Source organism: Erpetoichthys calabaricus, chromosome 11, assembly GCF_900747795.2.
Source record: "Erpetoichthys calabaricus chromosome 11, fErpCal1.3, whole genome shotgun sequence".
Taxonomy (NCBI): Eukaryota; Metazoa; Chordata; class Cladistia; order Polypteriformes; family Polypteridae; genus Erpetoichthys; species Erpetoichthys calabaricus.
In genome coordinates, this window is record NC_041404.2 from 139,221,132 (window position 1) to 139,235,613 (window position 14,482).

General features: G+C 38.8%; 1 protein-coding gene across 2 annotated transcripts in view; it reads right to left on the reverse strand.

Annotated features, from left to right (window-relative positions):
* Positions 1-14,482, reverse strand: part of LOC114661021 (eukaryotic peptide chain release factor GTP-binding subunit ERF3A) — a 67,167-nt gene that overhangs the window by 43,535 nt on the left and 9,150 nt on the right. For both annotated transcript variants that reach the window (XM_028814107.2, XM_028814108.2), the window contains exon 2: positions 970-1,011. In XM_028814107.2, the coding sequence (XP_028669940.1) occupies positions 970-1,011 (42 nt within the window). The remainder of the gene's footprint in view (positions 1-969; positions 1,012-14,482) is intronic.

Below are 14,482 nucleotides of genomic sequence, written 5' to 3' on the forward strand. Positions count from 1 at the left end.
TTAATTTTAATGTGGTTTTATTTGTCAATTTACAAAGTTGAGTGCTCATTTTCGGGGTTTCTGGTGCCTTAGATTCTAAATCTCTCATTTATTTTGTGATTGAAAGCTTACTTTTGTTGCTGTAAATTGTTTTGCCACAATTTTGGTCATCCCTTCGTTAGAACAGCTCTATGCTGTTGAAGGTTTTCCCCCTTGAAACCTTTAAACCCATCAGCATCATTAAAAGCGGTTCACGGTCATCATTTTCGGCACTTCCTCATCCAAGTTTGTGAATCCTAACAACTTTTTTGTCAATCAGCCTTTTGCTTAAAACAACCCTTCTTCTAAACTACCATTTTGGTCTCGACTTGTAGCTGAATCTCTGACTATGATCTCTGATTCTTGTATTGGTGACGCTATGGCAATCTTCTCGGTATTGATCCCTTTTTAAGGCTTTGACTACATCTTTTCTCATGAAATTGTTTAAAAAAAATCCTTCATGCTGGTGGGCTGGCACAATACGTTATTGTTGAGTGTTAATATCATGCGGCGCCACATTACTAGATTTAAACAGGAATAAAGCAACCTCATAAACTTTTCATTTAGATAGTTACTTTTTCCAGATTTATTATGTATGGGTTAGATTTCCTGTTTTTGCACACAGGCAGTAATTTCCAAACATTTTCACTTTCTCCTTCTGGCATACATAATAAAGGTAATAGCAACTTGAAATGAGAAATACTCACTTTAGTCAAAAATGACAAAGTGCATCAATAAATAAACATTACCGTTAGTGAATTATTAAAATGTTAAGAACAAGCAGCTACTGAAAAATAACCAAGTCATTATTCACTCTTGAAGGTTACCTAAGACGCCGTCTGTGTAATCTAACATCAGAACTACTGAACAATTGAGTTCCTTTAATAATCAGATGCCTCATAACACTTGCAGATGTTTCCCCATTCAAGAAAATGGAAGAGGTGGACTTACCGCCGCATGAGACTGGTTGTTCCTGTGATGGAGATTCAGCAGCTGGAAGACAAAAGAAATACATTTTTGAGCTGCCAATTTCCTTTACCTTCTTCTAAAATTTAAATGACTGTTTTCAGGAACTGGTGACAATTAATATTAACACGGCCATCTTACAAATGCAGCTCTAATGATCATAGAACTACTGTATGTAATCTACAATTGTAAAAAGAGGAATTGACTAGTCTAACAAATTTGGTTATACTCAATGGATTCTTCATTCACCTTTCCAGGACAGGGGTGTGGGGCAGCTGTGGCTCATCCCAGCAATCACAGGCTGCAAGGCAGGCACAATCCCCGGAGACAGCACCAGTCAGATTATATTCATTTTCACATTAAAGCAAGGCCATTTAATCATTTCTGCATCCATTCTTACCACTTAATGAAGTATGTTTTTGGTCAACAGATGATGGTTCTGGACTGGGAGTTTATTTTGCGTAAGATGGGAAAAAGATGCTGACTTGTTCACAAAAGATTTTATGCTGTCACACATGCTTGCCTTGGGACCATCTTCCTGGCTTTGGTGAGGTAAGAACTTCCTGCCCGGGATCAGAGGGGGCGATAGTGTTATTGTGGTCTTCTGCTTCCTCCTCCTAAAGGAGACCCAGCGAGAGTACCTAACCCTGCCTTGACACACAGAGATGGTTCCGTCCACTCCAATACCAGCCTGCTCCTGGAAGGTGGCGTCAGATGTTTGACTGACAATCGCTGGTGTGCCTTTGTCTCTAGAGAGACAGACAGGAAAGAGTGCCCCACAAATGAACAAAAAGAAACTTTAGGAAACAGAGGTCTTCCTTTACACTTATTTAACCAACATGTTACAACCATCATCCAAATCTACATACAAGTCGCAATGTTGACAGCAACACATTTCTGAAATATGTCTACAGGCCCACAGACAAAGACATCTCACCTACTAGGTCACCCCGTTTTCAACTCTGTTCATTTATATTTGTGTTAGTTCCCTTAACCCAGTGCAGGCTCGGAGCACTGATGGGGGAATTAGGTACAATTTCTAAATACCTACACAAAGACAAACAAACAAAGGAGGGTATTACGGAGCTCTACGTCAGAAACATAAAACCAATAATCAATGTATTAAATCTAAAATAGATTCAATAGATTAGGCTGACTTGAAAAGAAAATGGTAGCTTGGTTATTATGAAGTCAAAACAGTTCATGATCTATGTGAAGTTTTATAAAACAACTACGTCAAATCAGGGGGCATGAAAATTACACAACTGAAACCAATCGCAGTGGAAGTGTTGGCAATTTCAGCAGTTAGGGTTTTCAGGGGCCTCCTTCAGATTAGAAGTGCAATCTCACAGACTGCCACCCTGCCACGTTATCTTTGCTGTCACATCTTACTGAATGCTTTGAAGGAGGGAAACACATGAAAGTAAAATCGAGATACAAAACAGTATTTGTTTTTAGTATGTCAAAATTTAAAAACAAATAGTTTTTGTGAGACCCCATGTTTAAACAGGAATAATCTACTTTCTATTTTACACCTAAAAGTGCCAAATGAGAAGTGTCACCTACTCTACTGATCTTTCTGTCTGTGCCCTGCAATCTACAACAGTGTAAATGAGTACCAATGACAAGGTGAAATTACCACAACAGCCCGCCAAGGACGAGTACAAGAGGATTTCTCCAGATATACTCAAGCACATGCTGTTACGCTACTGTGCCCTTGAGAAGTGCTGAATTTCCAAACTAACTCATATTAACACAAAGAAGCCAAAAATGACTTTAGGGTACTAACAGCCTAACCATACAGTACTAGATGAAAACATGACTGCTTGTACATGCAAAGCAAAGAAGAGGAGGCTCAGAATGTATTCAGAATTGAAAGCAAAGGATTTTTTAAACATAATATTTCAAACGAATTTGGGAAGAATCTCTAAAAATGATTATTATATAGTACCGGTCAAAAGTTTTAACACACCTCAGTTTTTCTCCAAATTTAATCAGTTATAATGCAAATAATGACCTTGTAAGAGCCATTTCCTAGTTACATAAGATTCATAAATATTTTACTAGATGACAATGCATAATCTATGGGAGGTTCCTAAAACCACCATAAGTAGAATTGTATTGGTATATTCTTGCCATTTCTAGTAGCTCTGACTAAACATTATTCTCAGTTAGCGACCAGCACTGCCATGTGTAAGGCGTAGAGGGCACAAGGTTTTAAACCGTGCACCTGCCTATGGACCTTTTGAGTGTGTGAACTCTAAGAAAACAGCACTTATTTAAGTGCTGCGCCATACGTTTAAAGCGTACAGAAGAAGAAATTAAGAACCTTTAAGTGTAGAAGAAGAAGTAAAGAACTTTTAAGTACTGAAATAACTAAAGTTTCTCAAGTACTAGGGTGTTGTATCGTGTTAGCCATTATGAATGTAGAGAAAAGTCAAAGCAAAATGACACCTTTTATTGGCTACCTAAAAAGATTACAATATGCAAGCTTTCGAGGAGAGTGGGTGAGTGGCAGGAAGAAAGCCATTCATTAAAGGACAAAATAGAGCCTTGAAATGCCAGCTGTGGACAACCGCAGACTGGACAAAATCTTATGGGTCGATGAATACAAACTTGAAGTCTTCGGCTCATCACACAGGCTGTTTATACACAGTTGAGTTTGTGACAGGATGGTTCCTCAGTGTGTGATGATCTGGGGTTCTTCTGCTGGAAGGCAGACTTAGTGTCTTGCACAGTGAGAATGGCATTCAGAATCAAGAAGGTTACCACAGTATGGCTGTTATATCAGTAAAATGGGGGATAACATTAATGACTCAAAAATTTGAAAAAAATGTTTGTACACTTAATGATTCCTTGGCTTGACACATTTTTTGCCATTGTGTATTTGTTCTATGCCTTGACTTCATGAAACACTACGACATTAAACTGCATGCATTTGATATACACTGAAAAAACTGAGGTGTTCTAAAACTTTCGACCAGTAGTGTACACAAATACTTGATGGTGCAGAATAAGGTCAGAAACGATTTATGATAACAGCAAGAGCAAACTCTTTTACGTTACTATTGATGGTAAATTTACCTCAGTTTTGCTTAATTTGAATGGAATGTACCTTTCACACAGATGATGGAAGATCCTGTTTACCCCACTAGGAGTTAACAATTTAATGGAATGTTCTTAATGCCCTACTATATTTCTCTATTTAGACAAATAAACAATCTCAGACCGAAGACAGCTAGAAAGAATCCTCAACTTTTAGACAGAATGGCATTAACGGCATATAAATTAAGGGCTGTTCATATATCAAGCGTGAATGTTTGATAACGCGTATGTGATAAAAACACACTTAAAAAGGGAAGTAACCTAGACACTTTAGCCTTAAACAGAACATTATAGACAAGACCTTTATTTTTTGTGGGAACTGTTAAAGACACTTGGACTATGGAGTGTTTTCCTTTATTTAAACTAACTGCTGGAATGCCTTTCTTGTAGCTGCATTGTGAACTATTTGAAAACCCTCAACAAGCGCAGCTACAACAGCAATGATAAAGTGGGCTTCTACTGAACCAACTACAAAGGTACTACATCAGGCCTACATGTGTGCTTTACACATGTCCAACATACATGCCATCAACTTTCAGTAATCTAATAATACGTCATTAATTAAAAGGAAAGAACCCGTTAAGAAAACTTTTTGAAGATGTTATGAATTACTGAGGTACCTTCGAGCACAGCCAATTGGTCTACTTCAAGGAAATGTTTGATTATTAAGCAGATTTTCCACATAAAACTTTCTTTTAATTAGTTTTGGTCTTAATATTAAATTTGTATATTTACAATCCTTTCAACTCTTAAGAGCATGCATTGTGACCTACTGGTAGGGTCCCGCACCATACAACACTAAGTATGAAACTGAACTCTTTCTACTGACCAATTACATTAATCTATGCTCCATCTGCCTGTCCATCCATCCATCCATCCGTTCACTTATTGAGCTCACACAATTCAAGTTCGTGCCACAAACCAACTCAGAAGGGCCACCAGTCCACCACCGAGTAACCCACATGTACATCCAATTCCATCACACCAGTCCAATCTAGGCTTACCAGGTAAAGGATACATTTTTCAAGTCCAAATCATTTCTTCACAAACATGGTATATATGCATTTGCCATGTGAAACTGCATTCTAAATTTAAACATTTTATGTAAATTTAAAAAAGTATCCTGCCCACACTGGCACCATACAATGGAGACTGTGGGTCATGGACTGCTGCCTTCAGTTGTCCAGTTTAACCTTTTCTTTTTATTTCTCAGTTTCAGATAAGGCTTTTTCTTTGAAGCTTGGCCTTTAACCCTTTCATCCTGGAGTTGCCTTTTTTCAGTGGCCACTTTACATTCACTCTGTGTGTGTGTGTGTGTGTGTGTGCGCGCGTAGTGTAAGGATGCCCCTTAAATGGGTTGGCACATCATGGATAGTGGACTCCTATGTTCGACCCAATGCTGCCAGGACAGGCTTAGGCTTATTTTAACCCTGTAATATAACAGGTTTGTGTATTTTATGGAATTACTTAAAATTCTGAAAAAAAGCCTACAGTACATTTATTGTTTAAATGAATCAGTAAAAACTGCCATAAAAGTCTATACCAGACCAGAAAAAACAAAACATGTGACCAGTCAGTGGGGGGGCGGGTTTCAAATACATTTTTTAGTCTTCTTCTTTTAAATTGGTTAATACTACAATATAATTCAACTGAATTAAATATAACCCACTACCAATCTTTTCTTCCTCTGTCTCACTGCACCATTAACACACCAGGATGGAGAGGTTGGCTTCTTTTAAAGTGAGACCCAAAACCACTTAGTACTTCTGGTACATCACCAGTATCACCTTGGATGCACTCCTGGGTCAGACAGATGAAGACAAGACCCCTACATAAGAGTACATTCTACAACTACAATTCTTGTGCACCATGCTAGATACCAGACTAGTGCAGCACCAGACACATGCTTGCTGCCACCCAGTGTACCAGGGGAACATGCTACTTCTGCAGGCAGTCCGTCACAACCCTTCCATTTCAAGTGTGTCCTTTCAGTGTTGAATCAGTACACAGTCTGTGACTTCAGTATCAATGCCAGCTTTCCGACCTCAGGACCAAAGTGGTACCAAAGCAAATAAATAACCCACACCGCTTCTCTTATCAAAGCTGCTTTGTTCTTAAAGCTCACAAACATGCCCACCTCACAGGTTTGCTCCTCAAATCATTAAGAGGAGAAGAGTGGGGTTGTTCTTTGCATTTCCCTGTTAAAATAAATATATATTTTGGAAAAAAAGGCTAGTTTGGGGGGGGATTTCCCCCTTGAAGATTAGAGTTGGGTGTAACATATATGTACAATTTAACAACTGAAAAATCATGAGGGCGAGTCCCCTAGGGATTTTTGCTCATGCCTCAAGAGTGAGGTACTTGAAAACTGCCATTTACCTCCAGTACCAAAAGTAAAGAAATTCCGGTAGCATACCATTTAAAAAATTGGGTTTTTTCGTTACTTTCAGTAATGCTATATTCCACAGCCCTATACTTGCTTAAGGTACCACGAATCACCCCAGGCAAGGCGCCAATCCATCCATGACTTCCTTCACAACTCTCTGACTAAGGAGAAATGACGCTTTTGCTGATCCAATGTTAAATCGATGTCTACCCATCTTATTCTCACAAAAGAATGATGCGTCTTCCCCCCAGGTTTCACGTATCTGCTTTGAGTCTGCCTACTGAAAATCAACGTTAAGACCGTGGACACAACTGATAAATGACCAAACTCTCTGAAAATTACATAGCTCTTTAACAATTATGAAGATTAAAATTCATGTTGTACCAGGAATACTTTCACCACAAGACTTAAACAAGAAATGCGACTGAGAAATGTCCATTAGGGTTACAGGGTATATCGCAGTTGGAAAAATAAAGAAAAACACAAATTTTAAAACATTCATGCAACAGTATTTTGGGATTTTCTGTCCTGAAAGTAAACATCAGATTTCCTTTCAATTCCACCACCCCCCTTGACATTTGCTATTGCACTTGTGGAAAAACATCGCTTCTGTAGACTTCACGAAATGAAACTTCACGTTTCAACATGATCAGAACAATTGCTTTTACGTGATCTGGACTCCATGGGACCCCCTGTCTGAACTTCACAACTATTAAGAAGGTAGAGGTGTGTAGTGAACATCAGGAAGGCTGTGTATAAAACACCGGTGTTTGGAATTAAATACTCTGCACACGTTTTAGTACTGAGGTCCAAAAGCTGGTATTGTTACCAAACATTTTAGTCCCAATCCAACATTTGTATCCCAATGCCTCTGCACCATTTCTCTAGTTAGCAAAAAAAGAAATATCACAGACGTAGGTGCGTTTTTGGTTCTGTGGGAAAAGGAGCAAACCAGGAACCCTCTGCTGGGTGGTTAGCCAGCAGGCCACCCAAACAGTCAGATTGAAAAGGCAGAAATAGTGAGATGTGCACATCCGCCAATAGCAATGTCACTTTTACTTCACGATTGGTTTCTAATTTATATAAGTGGTCATTTTAACTTTTAAAATTACTGTTTATATGGATGACGTCTGTTATTTTGTAGTTTTCTGTGGTGCATTTTACTTCAATTTTAAAACAAACTTATGAAAAGTAAAAATAAATTCTTTTAGAACTTCAATCGGTCACCCACCGCAACACAAAACCTCCTTCCTTCACGGCAGCCCCACATAACTCCTCAGGAGACCACTAGCCGAGATCAGAAAGAAAAATGGAGTTTTACAAAGGAAATTTCTATGCTTGTATTCCCACATAGAGCAAACAGTGTAGAGTTCAAAAGAGAAATGGATTTTTACATTTTTATATTGAGAATATTAAGTCAGGAATGTCAAACTCAAATCCTGGATGGCCTCAATGGCCATATGTTTTCATCCAAACCACTAGCTTGATTAGTAACCAATTAATGCCGCTAATGGAACAGAATTCATTCATCTTAATTTTGATTCACAACTCTTTTCTTTTTCCTTAACCAGCAGTGATAGAATTATGAAATACAAAGTCAGCCAACAGATGACCAATTAACTCTGTCCCCATATTCTACTTTTCATCCTACCAGCTTCTTAATTAGAAGCCATTTCCAACAGTTAATGAAATCCAGTATTTCATTCTATGGTTTGTTCATGCTCTCATTCTGCCATATCACACATTCCCAAAAATGTTGATATTGTTTTTTTCAAAGAGCACCAACATGTTTTGTGGCCCTGGAGACATCCTCATTTCTCAGACCCTCACTGTCTTCAAATATTTTATTGAAGCAGACAAGGTATGATGGACACAGAGGTTCAAGTGCGAATATGAAATCTCTCATTTCTATAAGTATTCAGACGCTTTGTAGTGGCACTCCAAATTGTACTCAGGTGCAGTCTGGTGCTTTAGTTCTCCAGATTCTTCTTGAACTTGATGGAAGTCCACCTGTGGCAAACTGAATTGATTGGGCATAATTTAAAAAGGGACAAGAGTACCTGTGTATAGAAGGTTCTACAATACACACTGCATGTCAGAGAAAAAAGGCATTAAGTTTAAGGACCTCTCTGTAGACCCTCAGAGATCATATTGTGGTGAGGCACAGATCAGGGCACAGAGATCAAATCATAGGAGCACAGGGGCCTGGTAGAATAAATGACATCATTTAAAACAGACTATGACAATAATAGCTTTTAAAACCATTAGGATTTCAAACAAAATGAATTGGCCGTCAGCAGCTCATTTAACTAATGCTAAGAATTAAGAATCAGTGACACGATTGAGACCTGTACAGCATGTAAACATTCTGCAGCAAAAGCAAGAATAAACTTTAAAAAAGTAAAAAGAAGTTAAAGCCTCGCACTGACAGCCTATTTTTGTAGCTTTTACACAAAAATACAATGAAGAAAAATGGAGTCCAGACTCAGGAACCACATCCACACCTTGGCCCTGGGACATTACTGGCTTATCTATCCCTGATTAAGAACAGAAGAAAGGTTTTTGATGAGAACAGGACATTCCGCTTGAGCTAGCCTGTCAGCCTCTATTCACTGCCGAGATCTGAGGGTCCCTTAAGTGCTATTATCTGCTACATTACACAGTAAATACCTTGATAACTTATCTGACAATCTAGCAATTTCTCTTGTCAATGGCAAGACCTGCAATTGTCCTCAAATGGGGTGTGGAAGAAGGTGCAGCCTGCCCCTGGAAACTACATAAAAAGATCAAGACCATCAATGACAAAGTTTGCTTGTTTATAGGAGCCTCCTGTTATATGATGACTTACCACTGCTGTCTTTTACTATTTTTAAAAATTGCACAACAATTTCTCCAGATGGAGAACAGCTCTCCATTATCAGGCCATATCCAGCCTACTAACATTTTTGGAATCACTAAATTTATAAAAAGAGCCAGGCTTTGTGCTTCTTGGTGAAATACTCCAGCTAGTTACGTGGTCTTGAACTTTAACCCGCTTTCAGCAAAGCTGACCACTCCCTGCTCATGTGGACGCTTACGATTCTGTGCTTGATTGGTTCAAGTCCTGCCTTTCTGATTAGTACATCAAGCTCACCTACAGTTGTGCTTGAAAGTTTGTGAACCCTTTAGAATTTTCTATATTTCTGCATAAATATGACCTAAAACATCATCAGATTTTCACTCAAGTCCTAAAAGTACATAAAGAGAAACCAGTAAAACAAATGACACAAAAATATTATACTTGGTCATTTATTTATTATGGAAAATGATCAAATATTACATATTTGTGAGTGGCAAAAGTATGTGAACCTCTAGGATTAGCAGTTAGTTTGAAGGTGAAATTCGAGTTCGGTGTTTTCAATCAATGGGGTGACAATCAGGTGTGAGTGGGCACCCTGTGTTATTTAAAGAACAGGATCTATCAAAGTCTGCTCTTCACAACACGTTTGTGGAAGTGTATCATGGCACGAACAAAGGAGATTACAGAGGACCTCATAAAAGAGTTGTTGATGCTCATCAGGCCGGAAAAGGTTACAAAACCATCTCTAAAGAGTTTGGACTCCACCAATCCACAGTCAGATTGTGTACAAATGGAGGAAATTCAAGACCATTGTTACCCTCCCCAAGAGTGGTCGACCAACAAAGATCACTCCAAGAGCAAGGCGTGTGATAGTCGGCGAGGTCACAAAGGACCCCATGGGAACTTCTAAGCAACTGAAGGCCTCTCTCACATTGGCTAATGTTCATTTTCATGAGTCCATCACCAGAAAAACACTGAACAACAATGGTGTACATGGCAGGGTTGCAAGGAGAAAGCCACTGCTCTCCAAAAAAACATTGCTGCTTGTCTGCAGTTTGCTAAAGATCATGTGGACAAACCAGAAGGCTATTGGAAGAATGTTTTGTGGACGGATGAGACCAAAATAGAACTTTTTGGTTTAAATAAAAAGCATTGTTTGGAGAAAGGAAAACACTGCATTCCGGCATAAGAACCTTATCCCATCTGTGACACATGGTGGTGATAGTACCATGGTTTAGGCCTGTTTTGCTGCATCTGGGCCAGGACAATGAATTCTGAATTATATCAGAATTCTAAAGGAAAATGTCAGGACATCTATCCATGAACTGAATCTCAAGAGAAGGTGGGTCATGCAGCAAGACAACAACCCTAAGCACACAAGTCGCTCTACCAAAGAATGGTTAAAGAAGAATAAAGTTAATGTTTTGGAATGGCCAAGTCAAAGTCCTCACCTTAATTAAAATCAAAATGTTGTGGAAGGCCCTGAAGCGAGCAGTTAATGTGAGGAAACCCACCAACATCCCAGAGTTGAAGCTGTTCTGTACAGAGGAATGGGCTCAAATTCCTCCAAGCCAGTGTGCAGGACTGATCAACAGTTACTGGAAACGTTTAGTTGCAGTTATTGCTGCAAATTTGAGTCATACCAGATACTGAAAGCAAAGGTTCACATACTTTTGCCACTCTCAAATATGTAATATTTGATCATTTTCCTCAATAAATAAATGACCAAGTATAATATTTTTGCCTCATTTGTTTAACTGGTTTCTCTTTATCTACTTTTAGGACTTGAGTGAAAATCTGATGATGTTTTAGGTCATATTTATGCAGAAATATAGAAAATTCTAAAGGGTTCACAAACTTTCAAGCACAACTGTAAGTTGTGCAACAAAAATCAGTGCTGGGCCCCCTTCACCCTCTACATTTCTTTCTTTCTCACCCTGTCTGTCTTCCTGTGGCTTTTCATAATTCCTACATTTACCATATTTCAGGTTTCAGCATTGATCTCCACATGCCTCTGTGCTACCTCATCAAAGGTGAAGAGTCCAGCTTAGACGTAACCTGTTCAAGCCTAATATGTATTTGCCTTTTAAGTCTCAAACCAAAGGCCGTTCTCTAAAATGTGGTGTTAACAGCATCACTTATGACAATTACAGTGAGACTTTGGATTGCGAGTTTTGTAAGATGAGCTAAAATTTTTAATAAATTTTGACTTGATAAACAACCGAGGTCTTGTAATACGAGTAGTATGTATACGCTTTGTCTGCCGAGCATCACGTGATCACAACTGAGCTGATGGTGGTTCTCTCTCTCATTGCAGGATTGTGGGTAATCGTCTCCCGTTCTCAGGCTCAGTCGGCGTGCCTCACTCGTATAGTCAACATCTGTACAAGCGTATACTGTGTACTATAGCATTGTGACCACGTGTGTGTTGTAATGTGCAAGTCTCTATCTTGCACCCCAAAACAAGAAGCTGAGTCTCAGTACTTTATCAACACCAGCTTTATACAGCTTGAAACAGGAACAGCATGGTTATTTATTGTAGCGGGATCTGCCACTCTCCTATATACCAACACAGCAGTCAGGCAGGGTCGGGCCAGGTTAGTGGCCAAGTAGTACTGTGCCCTGCATTTATAATTTTCCTTGTATCCCTCATCAATGGAAGGCGCTTATAGCATGTCCGCAATCTTTTCAGATTTGCTTTTACTGCGAACTGCTACAGCGCTGGGAGCCTGTGGTTGCTTCAGGACACTTTTCCGTGTGTCGACCCGTTGGGTGGAATCCCACAAGAGTTTAGAAACTCACTCACACCAGCCATGATTCTTTTCATAGGTAAAGTGGAGGTTAATTTGTTTTATGTATTTTTACTTTATATTTTGTATTAATCATTTTTATATGAATAGTTTTGGGTTGTGGAACGAATCTTCCAAGTTTCCATTATTTCTTATGGGGAAATTCGCTTTGATATACGAGTGCTTTGGATTACAAGCATGTTTCCGGAACGAATTATGCTCACAAACCGAGGTTCCACTGTACTTGGTGTGACCCTCAAGGACTCCCTCTCACTCAAGTGTTACAGTAGGTCTTCACCAAGCCAGTTCTGGCATTTCTTTCTTCATAATGTTAACAAGATTGGACTCATCCTCACTACCCATACCATTCATCTAATTGTTCAGGCTTATGTTCTTTCTTAAGGAAAGTTACTGGTCTTGTGCTTTATAGTGATGGCAGAGGAAAATAATCTCAGAACAGCCCAAGTTTCTGATAAAATTGGTGTCTATGAAGACCAATGCTAGAACTCACCAGATAATGTCAAAAACATCCATGAAGAAGAAAAAAAATATCTTGCATTAATTGTGGTACATAATCCACTTGACCCCTGATAGCTATGTAGTCCTTAGCCCACAACATGCAAAATACATGCTTTTTATGTTACAATTCTGTTAAAAAAAATGTAGGAAGCACTTTAAGTTAGAGAATATTTTATCAGTGGCACCTCTACATGATAACCACCTTTTTCCACCCTCTCAAACTTACAGTTTTTAATGTTTGGAAAATTTATGGGATCAGTTACAGATTTGTATATAAATAATGTCTTTGCATCCTATGAACAATTACACTCTAAATTTAATCTCCCATCAACACAGTTTTTCCTCTCTCTCTAAATTAGAAACTTTGCTAAACAAAATATGCACCGTTTTCCTCACCTCCCACCTATTTCTATTCCAGATGAGATATTGATCAGTCTTGGGGACTCAGATAGCATTTCTATAATATAGAAATCCATTCTAAAGTCCCTTACTTTTAAAGATCCCAGAGCACAGTTGGAAAAGGATCTCTCACTCAACATTTCAGAAATGGAGTGGAAGGCAGCCACGCACAGAATTCACTCGAGCACCGCATGTGCAAAACATTCAATTATTCAACTTAAATCTTTTATCGAGTATATCAGTCCTGTTTAAAATTGTCCAAAATGTTTCCAGGGCAAGAGACAACCTGTAAACTTTGCAATCAAAAATCCAGCTTCACTGTGCCACATGTTTTGGGTGGTGTGTACCAAATTAACATCATTCTGGATGAAAACTTTTAAATGCCAATCAGTCAGCCTTGGTGTCATAATCCCTCCTAACCCGTTAACAGCTGTGTTTGGTGGGCTCACAGAGGGGCTTAAAGTGGAGAATTGACAAACAAATTAATTGCCTTTACTTCACTATTAGCACGTAGACTTGTCTTGTTCAACTGGAAGAATCCTAACTCGCCTCTTTTAAGTCAGTATGGTAACTGATGTTCTTTACAATTTGAAATTGGAAAAAATCTAATTCTCACTTAGAGGATCTGTTCCAAACTTTTTTAAAAACATGGCAGGATCTAATCAATAATATTTTAAATTAAGCATTTATATTGGGGGGGAGGGGGGGGGAGAGAGACTCCTGTCTCTCTATACTACTCTCAACAGTTTTGCTCAGGTTATTGGCCTTCCTTTCTTTCTCATGGGTAGGGGTTGATTTGATTTTAGTTTTGTTAATTTTGACTTGATTGCATGGACTGTTACATGCTTTTAATAAATTCAATAAAAGATCACAAAAAAAAAACAGTTCAGTGTAAGAGCATTTAATCTAAAGCACAACCTTCCATTTATGGAATTGACGAGTCACCTCTCCTCATTCAGTGGTTCGGTCTAATTCAACAGCGCGACCCCTTGTCTGGCAGTCCAAAATTCTGATACCATGACTCAGTTGGTAAACCAGTCAATCTATACTCAATAACAAAGTGAAAACATGTTTACAGAAAGGTTTGCAAATTCATTCAAAATCAAAAAACTGAAATCTCTCAAGTATATAAGTATTTGCCACAGCCCTCCAAATTGTGCACAGGTGCCTCCAGTTTGAGATTTCTACCTGACTGGACATCATTTACAGCACCCTGTGTAAAGAAGGTCCCACAATTCACACTACATGTCAGGACAAAAATCAAACCATGAATCCCAAGGAACTCTCTGTAGACCTCCATGATCAAATGGTGTTGAGGCAGAGATTAGGGCATAGAGATAACACCATTCCTAAGGCTGCAAGTGTTTCCAGGAGCATGGCGGCCATAATATTTCTAAAAATCAATGAAGCTTTGAACCATCGGGGGTCTTCCTAGAGTTGGCTGTCCAGCCAGACTGAGTA